The sequence below is a fragment of the Pholis gunnellus genome, assembly GCF_910591455.1.
Source record: "Pholis gunnellus genome assembly, chromosome: 6".
Classification (NCBI taxonomy): Eukaryota; Metazoa; Chordata; class Actinopteri; order Perciformes; family Pholidae; genus Pholis; species Pholis gunnellus.
The window spans coordinates 24,817,205-24,830,342 of record NC_136532.1 but is presented as its reverse complement, the minus strand read 5'-3'; the positions used below and the strand labels follow the sequence as shown (position 1 = coordinate 24,830,342).

Below are 13,138 nucleotides of genomic sequence, written 5' to 3'. Positions count from 1 at the left end.
TCCTGGTTGCTGCATCTCTACCTCGCTACCTTCAAAAGTAACAGCGGAGGTCTATTTCACACGAGGTCCTCAACTGTGTCATCTCCAATGATCTCAAACGAGGGGAAGTAGAAGAGGACAGGCAGCGAGGAGAGAGGAAAGGACGAGGACGAGTGTTGAGAATGATGTCGCTCAATGTTTCATGAGAGAAAAACACTGTTGGCGAGCTGGTGGAGGCAAACAGCCCGGAGCGAGCCGGGAGGGAGAGACAGCGAGAGAGAGAGAGAGTCAGACAGAGCGACAGATAGAGAGACAGACAGAGAGAGCGAGAGAGACAGAGAGGATGAACCTGTTGGGGCAGAGTGACATCTGGGACAAACCAGTCCTGCAGGGTGCCACGCACACGCACACGCACACGCACACGCACACGCACACGGCCCTTACCCATATATCAGCCTTAGTGGTGATGGGTGTCCCTGCGTACAAGTTAATCATCTCCGGTGCTCGATATGAAAGAGTCGTGTACCTGAGAGACACAAACAGGAAGCAGTCAGTGGCAGGTCAAAGGTCAAATGAGCACTAAAAGTGGGAAGGAATCAATACATTTATTACTATTATTATTATTAAAGAGAAATAAATGTGTTTGTTGTTTATTTAAAGGTTGCAACATGTTGGAGTCAACGTCAACGTCTGACTTACCAATACAGTGTCATAATTAATGTAAATGGTTCATTTCCGGACAGATTAATATCTCTATATATGTATTAATATGTATAGATAGGAGTTTAATACATACAAATCTGTGTATCAACCGTCCCCAGTCTCCCCTAATCAGAGTATTGAGGTACTTGTTCCTCATTTGATGCTACTTATATTTCAAAAAGATACATGCATACTTTGCCAGCTACAGTGTCTTGTGAGTCTGTTATTTTATATACAAAACATCTGACAAACTCAAAGTATGATGAATTAGTAAAGATTAAACTGCCCAGCAACAGCATTAAAATTAAAATAATAATAATAATAATAATAATAATAATAATAATAATACAAGAACTGCAGCACAAAGAAAGAAAAAAGATTGATATAGAATGAACATTTTAAAATACTTTGGTGGAGGTAATTTGAGCCGTATAAAAACTTCTTCTGTTTAGTGACACACGGGAGAAAACAAACCAACAGAAAGGTTGCTTGGTTCCTTCAGAGAGCCAAACATTGTGTTTCCTATTCAGAGTCATTCTGATGATAACCAAAACAGCTGGTTGTTTTTGGCACAAACCCAGCTGAGTTATGAAACTACAAAGCCTGTCTGAGTCACCCGAGTTCAGAGGACCGATGGTTTCTGTTTGACCGGCTTCATGGAGGAGGAAGAGTTTACACACGCGGTCGTATACTGCCGATAAGCACCGCACGTGGCACTTTATTGCAGCTGTAAATGTGGGAAAGTTAACAGGCCAGAGCTGCTGTGATTTGAAACACAAACAGACAACAGATACTACAACTGCACGGCTTACTACAAACCCAAAGAGCGGTTGTGACCACACAGGGGATCGCCACATTTACCGCTTCCCAATGCACCGTCATCGAGTGTAAGCTAGCACAGCTCTGTGTTTGGATGGACCTTAAATGAACTGAGGAGACCTTGGAACTCAACTTAAAACTACAACGCTTTAATAGCAATGGTTTTACACGCCGCTGTAACAAGTATAATAGTGTTGCAGCAGCAGGTATATATTAGGTTTTTAATCAACCACTGTATTGAGCGACATGCAGAACTCGTCTTCCACTGATGAAGAACACTCACTTCTTAATCTCGTCCTCCACGGCCGTCACTCCGTCTTTGTGCGGCAGCAGAATCTTGTGAGTGGAGCTGCCGAAGTCACACAGCACGTAGTTTCCCTGGTCGTTCAGCAGGATGTTCTCCACCTGGTAAGAGGAACAGACAGAAGTTTTATACTTCTTAACGAACAAAGAAAGAACATGAGGAAAGCCAACGTAGTGTCACAGATGACCCAATAACAGAACTTTTTATCTGCATTTGCAGTGTAATGTGAAGCACATAAAAGGAAAGTAAAATAACTCAGCAGACGACGCAAACACGTTAGAGTAAGAAAGGAAAGTAAAAGCTTCTGCCATTGTGAAATTGCAGTTGACTGAATTAATGGAGGAAGGAGACAAGCCTTCATTACGGTAACTCGGCCACAGGAGTCCCATCACAGCTGCTCTGTCATTCTGAAACAAGTCAGTCTAAAAAAACAGGCGTGTGACTCATTTGCATGTTTTTGGAGTGTCAGGCCTCAGTTTTTAGATGATACTTTTAGGGCCACAACAGAGACTCTAATCCTGAGTTACAGCATGACAACAGAAGTGTTATCCTGCTGGTATTTGTCATTTTATCTGTGCGACGTTTGCATAGATGTTGGAAAGTTGACGCTTTTAAAAGTAAAATCTCTAAATTCTCTAAATTGCTCGTATTCTCTCATTAATCTATCTTGTTGCCGTAGAAAATGTCCAACCCAACAATCCATGTTGTGACAATCATGAGGCATTAGTTTGAGCAGACGGTGATGTTCAGTGAACTCACAAAGTAAAGGTGACAGGAAGCGACAGACTGAAAACAAAAAGAGGAAACTGAAAGAGCAGAAAGATTATAAGATGTAAAGATGTCAGAAGCAAACATGTGAAGACAGAAAGACCAAAGAAAGACTTCAAACTGTCCGAGGAAACGCTGAGCTCATGAAAGCAACACGGTGTCTCAATACTGTTGACAGCTCGGGGTTAAGGGCCTTTTTTTTATTTATTTATTATTTTTCTGCACTCTCACTTCCCCTGGCGATGCGTGACTGGGCCTCCTCAGTCTTTTGTGTCCCCGTGGTGTTATGTAAGCCGCGTAGGCTGAACAGATAGACACAGACAGCGAACAGAGGACTGGTGCTGCGAGGCTGAAGGGACCGCTCTGTTTAGAGGCTCGTCCAACTGGACGGAGGACAGCGGCCCACTGAAGGAGGCACCGAGGAGGACTCGATCGGGGTGGGAACTCTCCACCGCCCCCCCTGAGCATCAGAGAGATGAGGGCAGACCTGGCTCGTAGCCACCTTTGATTTAAAAAAATCTGTTCTGAAGGCCGAGTTAAGGCCTTTACACACAGAGGGCTCGATGAATAAATGACACAAAACTAATCAATACTCGCATGCAAATATTATATGCCTAGGGCTTTTATTGTGAAAGGAGTGGGTTTGGTAAGCTCTGCATTTGTGAAGGGTTAAAGGAGTAATAAAGTTTGACGTCTTGGTTTGAACTACGGAGCCTCAACAAGTACAAACCACAATCAACAAGAACAACCTATCAGCATTGTATCACATGGTTAGTTTTTGTTTTTTTGGACGGAGGAACTCAAAGGAAGTCGGCAGGTTTGGGTTTAATGTCTTCCTCAAGGAACTTAAAAGGAAGTCGTGATTACTGGTGATTGTTTGTTAAGGGTTAGAGTTAGCTCCGAAACAATTAGTCCATTAGTCACTACATGAGATCCAACGGTTCTAAGTTTTCAGATGATTTTGAGTTTTAAAAAATGAATTCAGATTTTCTTTGTAAGAACTATAATAGACATACAAACATTTATTGAAACTTTTCTTTAATGGAAAATTCAATTGTATTTTCATACGAGAAGAATCAGAAAATATACTATACTGCGTATGTAGGCTGATGGTCTGATTAAGTCACTAAATTAGTATATTTCTTTAAGAAATAAAGATACTAAGAAGGTCTGAAAAAAGAATCTGGATCTGGTTCTTTTCTGTGTTTAATATCTCTGTATATTGATTATCTTTTGGTTTTGTATCCGTTTCAAATGTTTTAAAGAATCAAAAGAACAACCATCTAACCAGCAGATGAAGGTGCTCAGAGGAAAGAGGAAAGGTCACCTTGAGGTCTCGGTGGATGACGGGCGTCTTGCACTGATGCAGGCGAGCGACGGCCTCGCAGCTGTCACAGAAGACGTGGAGGACCTCGGCCTCGCTGAAGCCCACATTCAACCGCTGGTTCATCTGCTTCACCACCTGACCCGCTGCAGGAGAGAGAGAGGAGGACGGATGAAGCTTCAGGACTCGGGTCATCAGTTCAAACCAAAGTAGCAGCCGGCATGTTTTGGTGTTTTCACCCTCGCAAACTACATTTTACAACTGGGATAGTTTGTTGGATGCTGACAATCACAAGCCCAAGCATACAAAATAGCAAAAAGGTGTAAAAATGACGGACAATTTATACTTAAAATAGCAAAAGATCTAAGTTCACCATAACAATAACAAATGGGAGACGCGTGTCATTGGAGTAAATGACAGTATCTTCTGCTTTTAGCTGAAACTCCGCATGTAGACGACAATAACAGAAAATTGAGGCATATCTTTTGCCATATTTGACCTGCCATGACCAGCATCAATGTTTCAGTCAGTTCCCAAGTTCACTGAATATGTCTCCACGCAAAGGCTGCATCCGTCTGGTTATTCTCAGTAATCAGAGTGATGTTTGCATGTAAACATTTTTGAGCAAAACTGCTCAAAACGCCGAACTGAGTCAGCAAGCTGCCACGATCAATAGAGGGGCCACAGAGAGGCAGCAACCCAGTAAACTGTTAGATATATTTAAAAAATACTTTAACTACACAGCCTGATAAACTGTATGTAGATAGTTGGTGAATGCTAGAATCTATTCATTACTCAAATGTGCAGTGAAGTTGGCTTTATTTCTTCAGTGGCGATGTGATATGAAGACCACACATCATCCACCATCATTACTACGGTGTGCAACAAGGACCAAGAACACATAAAACTCAAATTTGTAGGAAAAAGTCCCTTTAGTTTTGCTTTAATTTAAAGTTTCATTTAGTTTATTTGCCCCAGAATAATCCTAACTAACCCAAATAAAAATCCCAAGTCAGACATGATAAAGAGAAACTTCAATGAGTCTGAATTTACTGAGTATAAATGGATCATATATGAAGGTTTCACAACATGTGTGTTTACAAACCTTTACAGTACTCCATGAGGATCAGGACCTCCCACACGCTGTCCGACACCGCGTTGATCGTGGAGTCCAGGTAGCCGACGATGTTCTTGTGGCCCGACAGCTCCTTCTACAAACGGGACGAAAACATGGAACCCATGAGGACAGACCCAGAAGAAGAAGAAGAAGAAGAAGAAGAAGAAGCTGTGCATCTCAAGAACTGAAGTTGCACAAGTCTAAAAAACCAGAAGGTAGTTATTGAAGTGATACAAAGGATACATGTGGATCGTGTACACACGTTTAAGAGGTGCTGATGAGTATTCATGTCTGAACTTGTGTAGTGTTGCGGCTACATTTGCTACTCGATGTGCAATGAAGCAATAAAACAGTGAAGTCTGGAATAACGCCCTGCTGTTTCTTCACGTCTTTTTAAAGTGGTGTAAGCAGCAACTGATGTTCACTGCATTAAAAAAGTGCAAATCTATCTGAGCATAAAGACAGTACTATAAATACTGTAAAACAGACAAGTCAATCCTATTGTATACATTACAGAAAAACTGAATCATTGCTAAAGTTCCAGACATTTCAATCTGATTTGTTTAGGTAAAGAAAAAGAGCACGGAGGAAATGACTAACTTTGTAGAATACAAACTTCAATCCTGCCTCATAAACAAGCTAGGACTTCTGTTTACCTCCTGGTTTTCCCATTTATGAGCAGTGGAAATATACGGAAACCACTTCCACATTTGCAAAAGAAACCTGCAGGAGAAAACATCCCAAACAGTTCAAACATCCAGCTGTAGTGAGTTCAGCCTCGTGTGGTGAGGGTGCTTTTTGTGTTCCTTCACGTTGTTACTCCGTGCTGAGCTCTTAAATCCGCTAATCTTTCTCAACTTGATTCATTCGCCGGATTAAAGCATTAAAGTGTTTGTTGATCGTTTTTTCGCCAGCATGAAGAGACCCGACAGGCCAGACCTGTGTCGGTGTGTGAGGTCAGCTGAGTGGGTGAGCGTCACACAGCTGATGAGAAGAAGTGAACGAACACAAAGCTCAGCTGTTCACTGACACACCGGGGTCAAACGTTCAGGGCCGAGACATCTGCGGTTTTCCAAGACGCACAGAATAAAATGATGATCTCTAACTTGACATAAAACACTTTATTATTCGCTGAAATCATGGGAGTGCCAGCTCTGTGTAATAAATCATGAGTATTAGCCCATGGGAACGGTGCTTATTAACACAATCTCACACAGCACACAGCTAAACAGGCTTTTGCTGTTGCCAGACTGGAAATGCTGGCAGACAGGCCGGGTTATGAAGGTGGAATGAAGCCATTTATATGCACCTTCCTTTATGAGAGCAACATCTTTATGAGGGCTCGTGTCCCATTTCAAACACAAATTATGCCCTTAAATTTAATAACTGAAAACTGAGAATGCCCTCATGAAACTTTCCCAATAATGAGCACATTAAGAGCACAAAAAGGGAGAGAAATTATATTTTCGAGGCAGGGAAGGACTGGAAGGAAAAATGCAGCTATAACAAAGACTTAGGTTTGACATTGCAACAGAACGGAGGAATTGAATTGATGTGGAGATCATCAAAACAACTACAAGTTAACACTGTGATGCTGCTCTCACCATGATAGTGATCTCTCTCTTGTAGACATTCAGGTCCGGGACGTTGTTGACGTACATCCTCTTGAGAGCGCAGCGGACGCCGCTGTGCGTACGAGCCAGGAACACCACCGAGAAGCCTCCTGGAAAAACACAATGTGACAAGTTAGCATTACATCAGCATACTGAATGCACTTTATAGGGTGTTAGTTTTCAGGGTATTATGTGGAAAACTGCTCGTCGACCATTCAGGTTAAATTAAGCAATGCTCAGTCGAGATTTGATTTTCCACATATGTAAAATAGACACTTGCAAGACAAATCACAAACCACCTTTACACAGACAGTTAAATAAATCTTCCATTACAAACTCCTTTTTCCCCCAAACGTCTAATTTCTCACACAGATTCCAAATTTCTGTCGTGCTACCCGGGCGATTTGGACGAGGCGATGTATTGTCAATCAGCGATTGCCCGAGCACATTGTCGGTTGTTTTCAGTTCATTTATTTAGGGAAGAACAGCATGTTTTCACATCTAACTGTGACTTAAGGGTTAATTTCCACCAAACCAAAGTTGGTGATTGTTGGAACGGTGGAAAGACTAACCAAGATGGTTTTAAAGGTTTGTATTCTGAAAATCTTAACATATCTCCCGACCCTTGAGCTGCCACGAGAACAGACACTTTGGTAGCAAATCCTACAAAACTCTGACTATACTCGTTCTTCTTCTATGGTACGGATCAGGGCTCCAGACTTATTGTAAAATCTAGTTTTTCGCAAGAAACCTGAATAAATTGTTATATTGCTGTAAAAACGTCTCCGTCAAACAACAGATACTAGAGAGGGAATTCTGACCTGTTTAACTTCCTAACACTAACTCGAAAGCGTTTGTTTTTTACCATGCTATTAATTTGGGTATCTGGAATCCTGGAAAATCACTGGACTTCTAAATTTCTGGTAATGTGACATCTCTACCCAACCCTAGTACATACACGAGTACAACATAGTAGTGCTTAAAAAAAAAACACCAAACACACTGAGATCTTCTCTTAAAAGTCAATGTAGAAAATGGTGTAATCCAGGATTTAGAAAAGGTCTCAATGAGCGCTGCTAACTGGTCTTATTTCATGAGGCTAAGCGCATTTTGCTTGTGTTGGCCAAACTCCAACGGGGTGTAATCCTTGAGTAAATGAGGCTTATTGCTTTAGAAAATATAGCAAGGTTTACCCAAGAATGAGATGGGCTGAAATTGCACTGTTTTCTTGCTGGGATGTGGTGTTTCTGGTGCAGGAATAGACAGTGTTGACAGGATCAAGGTGTCTAGCTGAGGTGCTCTAGCTGTCACTGTCCTGTGTGCCTCTCTGGGTGAATGGACTCTATAACACTGGGATGGGACAGTACCCGGGCTCATTAGGAGGGGATCACTGAGTCACAGAATGGTGGGCATCAAAGTTCCCCCAGACTGAGGAGCAGAAAGAAAGGATCCACAATGGCACGCTTGTTGCCTAACAAGTTACCTTAGGTCCGCTCAAACAAACAGCATGGATTTGGAACGAGCAGAAGTAGCACAAAGGCCCTCATTAAAGAGCCCATCAACGTTTAAACAGATCTCAGAGGCTGTGTTGTTGTGAGGACAGCGCAACATAAAAGAAAAAGAAAACCTAAGTAGCAATAATTCATGCAGGTTAAACCCGTGTGTCCCCATGAGGACAGTAAACTGAACACGGCGAACACAAAAGACAGCCAAAGCAAAGTCAGGCAAAGCAAATGTAAACAATATGAAGGGTGGTGTTTGCTTGTGTGCAGTGACAACAGTTAGAGTTACTGTGGCAGGCTTCATCCGATTAGAGGAGGGGACTGAGGGATAAACCGGCGGCTAATGAGACAAAAGACAACCTGCTGCTGATCATAAAGCAAAGCAGAGCATTCGACAGTGTCAACGGAAAACTACGGTGACGATGTAATTTGGCCGGAGACTGATTAAGTCTATTCTGCTTCATCCATTTATCTGTTTTGAATCACTCTAAAAACATCTAAGATCCCAATGCAGTTGATCCAAAGCATTAGCATGTCTACTGCTGGCTGTCACATTGTCAGGGATACAGACAAAATGATGTAAAAAAACTAGACAATCAAAAATACAACCTGCTGATGAGACAAGCAGCTTATATGCTGATGCTGCTGAAATGGGTAACATACACGGAATCACATCGAATACCCACAAAAACAGTAAATACAGGAAGAGAAACTTGTCAGGGAATTTGACTACAGTTACACTGATGCAGTGCAGGAACAAAAACAATGAAATAGAATGTAACAAAAATAAAAAGATGATTTCCTACAATGAGGCAGTTGAGTGCAGAGCCACCCAGAGGCTTGTTGGAGTGGGAGTGAACTTAAGCCACTACACTGAATCGTATGACAAAGTCTTGTGCAAGACCTAATTTAAAAAAAACAGCAGGATGCACTTATTTATGAAGACTTTCTTCAAGCTGAAACTTGATCAATTGTTAAGCAGAGTTTGCTTTATGACCCCGCCGTACAGGGAAAAAGCTACCTATGAGTCATCTTGTGCAATTATAAAGCTTAATGTAGTCCTTTGACTTAAAAGAAAAGGTGTAGGACGCAGACGTAGTAAAGATCAAACTTGAGGCAAGAAGATGTGGGGGTTGCATGAGCCGGATGACAGATTTTACAAGGCAAAATCTATTTGTTCAGGCAAAGGGCCAAAAGCCTGAAAAGAGCAGGCTGTTAAAGCATGCATGGACAAGACACACAAGAACAGCTAACCTTCCCACAGAAACAGAACACACTGGAGAGCTACACTTAACATCCAAACAATCTAATTCACTCCCACTGTTTCGCCTTCGGTTAAGACTATAGGACATTTATTTGTCATAGATGGTTGACATGTTGATTTGGAGCGAAGTGACGTGATGTCACACGAGGTGTACTGATTAGAAGATGAATCAGCGACTTGCCACTACTACAAAAAGAAAAAGGTCAGGATTTGTTTTGAACCCTGTAAAATGTCTGCGATGCCAGGGATCGGTAAGCCTACGTTCCGGCCTCTTGCAATGCACCCCGACCTCAATGCCTATCCATGTGAGTGGCGGGCCCACAGGTTGGGGTTCAATGTAGATTTTGTTTTGGGGCTTTGCCCGACCTGAGCCCCATGTGTTCAGGTCCCGCCACAAGACACTCACCAGCAAGCACCCCTCTCAGGACTGGCTCCAGAAGGGTGCCACGGTTTCACTTTTTTCTGGGCAACTCTTGTCCGGGTGATTCATGTAGGGTCAGTGAATCGATCTTGGTCTGACCCCTCCCCTATGACCACTTAGCCTTGGGAGACCCTACTAGGAGCTATTGCTCCTGACAAAATTACTCACAAAAACACCTCCACCACGTTAAGGTAGTGATTCATTGGAGTGGTCCAGCTGAGGTGGTTCGGGCATCTGATCAAGATGCCTCCTGGACGCGTACCTTTAGAGGTTTTCAGGAGACGTCCAACTGGTAAGAGTCCCCGGGGTTAGACCCAGGACACGCTGGAGGGTTTATATATCTTGTCTGGACTGGGAACACCTTGAGGTTCCTCGGGAAGTGCTGGAAAGCCTTGCTAGGGAGAGGGACATCTGGAATACCTTGCTAAGCGGGCTGCACCCTCAACCCTGAACCGGATAAGCGGTAAGATGGATGGATGTCATGTGCAATAGACTTTACTGAATATAAATCTACACATTTTCACACTGAATTGTTGACAATCTTTCCCGGGATTCTCTGACTCCAACTTTTAGCCGTCTGTCATGACAAACCAATCCTCACCCATCATGGCAGCCGGCGTTGTGTCTCTGGTGGGGAGGTGGCTTTTCTAACCCAGGTCATACCGAACGCTTCATGTCTGGCTGCTGGCCTGCTCTGGGACTGACTGAGGCCATATGCTCCAGGATCAGACTCTTACTATATCTCAACCCTGGGGGCTTTTGTTGCCTCCCACAATGACTATGCCAGTCACGGAAGCGGTACACTATTAAGAGTATTATTCTCCCAAGTGGCTCTGGATGGAATGATTTATTTTGTGCCCAGGGTACCAACTTCCTGGACAAATAAGGGACCCTTGAACAACACAAAGGGTCCCACACTGTACAGGAGACTGGCTTCAACCAATGACGAAAACAAAGCCGTCTTTAACTAACCAAGAGTGACAACACAGATGCAAACAATAACATGCTAAGTCAAACAATGGACTTGTGAAGTGTTCGAATACCTTCTTAAGTAAAGACTCAGAGAAACAGACTAGGATTCTCATGTAACTACCAAACTGTTGCTCAAATGACTAACAGAAATAACAACTAGCCCTACATCAATGTCCCATTTTGAGAAATTGGCAACTAATTATTGGCCTTTGTGTGGCAAACACTTTTTAAGATATAAAAAAAATAGGGGCAGCAAAATGCGAAATTGGCACACTGCAAATAATAATTGTTCAATATTTCTTGCATTAGTGATATTTGAATATGGCTGTTGCAGTTAGAACCAGAGCCCGGCAACACTGCACGCCACATCACTGCACATGCGTTGCTGCGTTTACTTGTTTGCACACAGGCTTCTGTTTCAGAGACAATGGTGAAGCAAATTAAGTTGATATACTATGGGGTGAAAAGTTTAACTCAACCATCAACATCACAAACAAATGTGTAAATTAATTCAACTGACAAAGAACCAGATGAACAGGAAAGAAAAGGGGACATTTGTCACGTCTTGGGAGGCAAAGTATTCCAGCATCTTTGAGCTGCACTTTTATACTTTCATGTCATTATTTTTCATTTCATTATTAGCCAGATCTAATAAAGGTAAACCTAAAATACCACTGAATCTCAACAGTAAGAGCCAAGAGGCTGAAGCTCATTGAAGAAACCGTGAATGTGCACATTTCTTACATATTTCATGAATCTTCTGCTTTCTCATGTTCTGAAGACAACTTTAACTCGATAAGGCACTGAGATTTTAAGAGCGACACGCCGGTTTAAGGACGTTCAGAAGATGGTTTGCTCCAAGTTTAGGTTACACAGACTGATAATACAGCTCAGCAAGGTTCTCAGAGGTGTAAGAGAATCCTTTCAGTGTATTAAAGCATTGCCGACAGGCATGTCTAATACTCTGGTCCTCAGGGCCACATTAGTCACATCTCACTGTTATTGTACCTCCCCCCGCCCCCCTGCTTGTCTGTTAGCTGGCTGCACTGTGGAGAGGAGACGGAGGCACTTCAGCATGAGGACATGGTCCGTTGTTGGTGACAGTTGGGAGGGAAAACCCCGAATCCATCAGGCCAAGAAGAAAGGAAGGGGGGGAGGGGGGGAGCCCTGAACGAGGGCTGTAATTACTGAATATTTTTCCACGGCCCTGCATCAAGCACTTGGGACCCTGACATCACTGCAGAGCCTGACTAACTAGGACAGTCACAGGCGGCCCACATGACAGCCTGTGGAAGAGGCTTGAAAAAGGATCTCAACAGCCCTTTATGAAACAGACACTCAGCATGTGATAGAGACAAGAAGAAAAAAGGTTTAAAAGTGGCAGAGAAGTGTCTCAACAAGTGAGGATTAGAGGATTTAGTAACATGAAGCGAATAAGAGAGGATATACGTTTATAGTTTAAGCACAAGGCGCAGATGTTCTTCCTCTGAAGCATAAGGTCATCTGTGATAACAGACCACTCTCTGACCGACAGTCTCCCTTTCTCACTATCGAGTCACTACAGCTCTATACTTAAGTTATAAAGCTTGTGAAAAAGCTACAAACTAAGAATATAGTTCAATTCAAAGTGACCCCTTTAGCTGAGTAGCGGCGTTTTAAGAGAGGAGAATGGCATTTCTTTGAGAGCAGGCTGAGGTATTTCCTCTTGGAGGCCCCCATGAACCCCCCCTCCCCCCACACGTGTTCTCAGTTGTAAAGCTCGATGATAAGCGTTACTAGCTTTAAAACAACTTAAAGTAGACTGTGGTTTGCACAACTTTACAAAAAGTGTGATCTCATTTTAGCTTGCAAAGTTAAAGTGGTTATCTGAATACTGGAATTGGCTTTTCTCTTGAGATAATGACGACATTGCTATTCTTGAAATTATGAGAAATCAGGTGAAAAGTAACTTTTTTAAATAACACACTCATCCCCTGAGTGTGTGTTATTTCATAAGAACTTGGCTTGGAAAGGGACCATCTTCTGGGTAAACTCTAAAAAGGATCTCTTACTTGTCCACTTAAGTTCCCTAAATAAGATCAGCACATATTTCTTAAAGGAACATAAGTGAGTAGGTTACTTTTACTGGCTATTTAATGTGTGCTAAATGATAACAGTAATATGACGATGCAAGCTTGATAAAAACAAAAAGTTAAAAAGTCATGACTGACACCTCTTTTATCTTATCCTTTGCAACATTCAATTCAAAACATTCAGGAGTGTTGGCATCAAAGAACAGCAAAAGTAGATCATAAATACCGTCCTTCTACATTGCTGCATTCTTCATGCAGACTAACAGGTGACATTCTTCCCA

At 42.5% G+C, this 13,138-nt stretch overlaps 1 protein-coding gene across 2 annotated transcripts in view; it reads right to left on the bottom strand.

The window, feature by feature from the left end:
- The window catches only part of bmp2k (BMP2 inducible kinase), a 42,514-nt gene that overhangs the window by 18,677 nt on the left and 10,699 nt on the right, over positions 1 to 13,138 (bottom strand). For both annotated transcript variants that reach the window (XM_079162100.1, XM_079162101.1), the window contains exons 2-6: positions 6,618 to 6,736; positions 5,002 to 5,107; positions 3,900 to 4,042; positions 1,784 to 1,905; positions 424 to 505 (exon numbers count right to left, since the gene is read on the bottom strand). In XM_079162100.1, the coding sequence (XP_079018226.1) occupies positions 424 to 505; positions 1,784 to 1,905; positions 3,900 to 4,042; positions 5,002 to 5,107; positions 6,618 to 6,736 (572 nt within the window). The remainder of the gene's footprint in view (positions 1 to 423; positions 506 to 1,783; positions 1,906 to 3,899; positions 4,043 to 5,001; positions 5,108 to 6,617; positions 6,737 to 13,138) is intronic.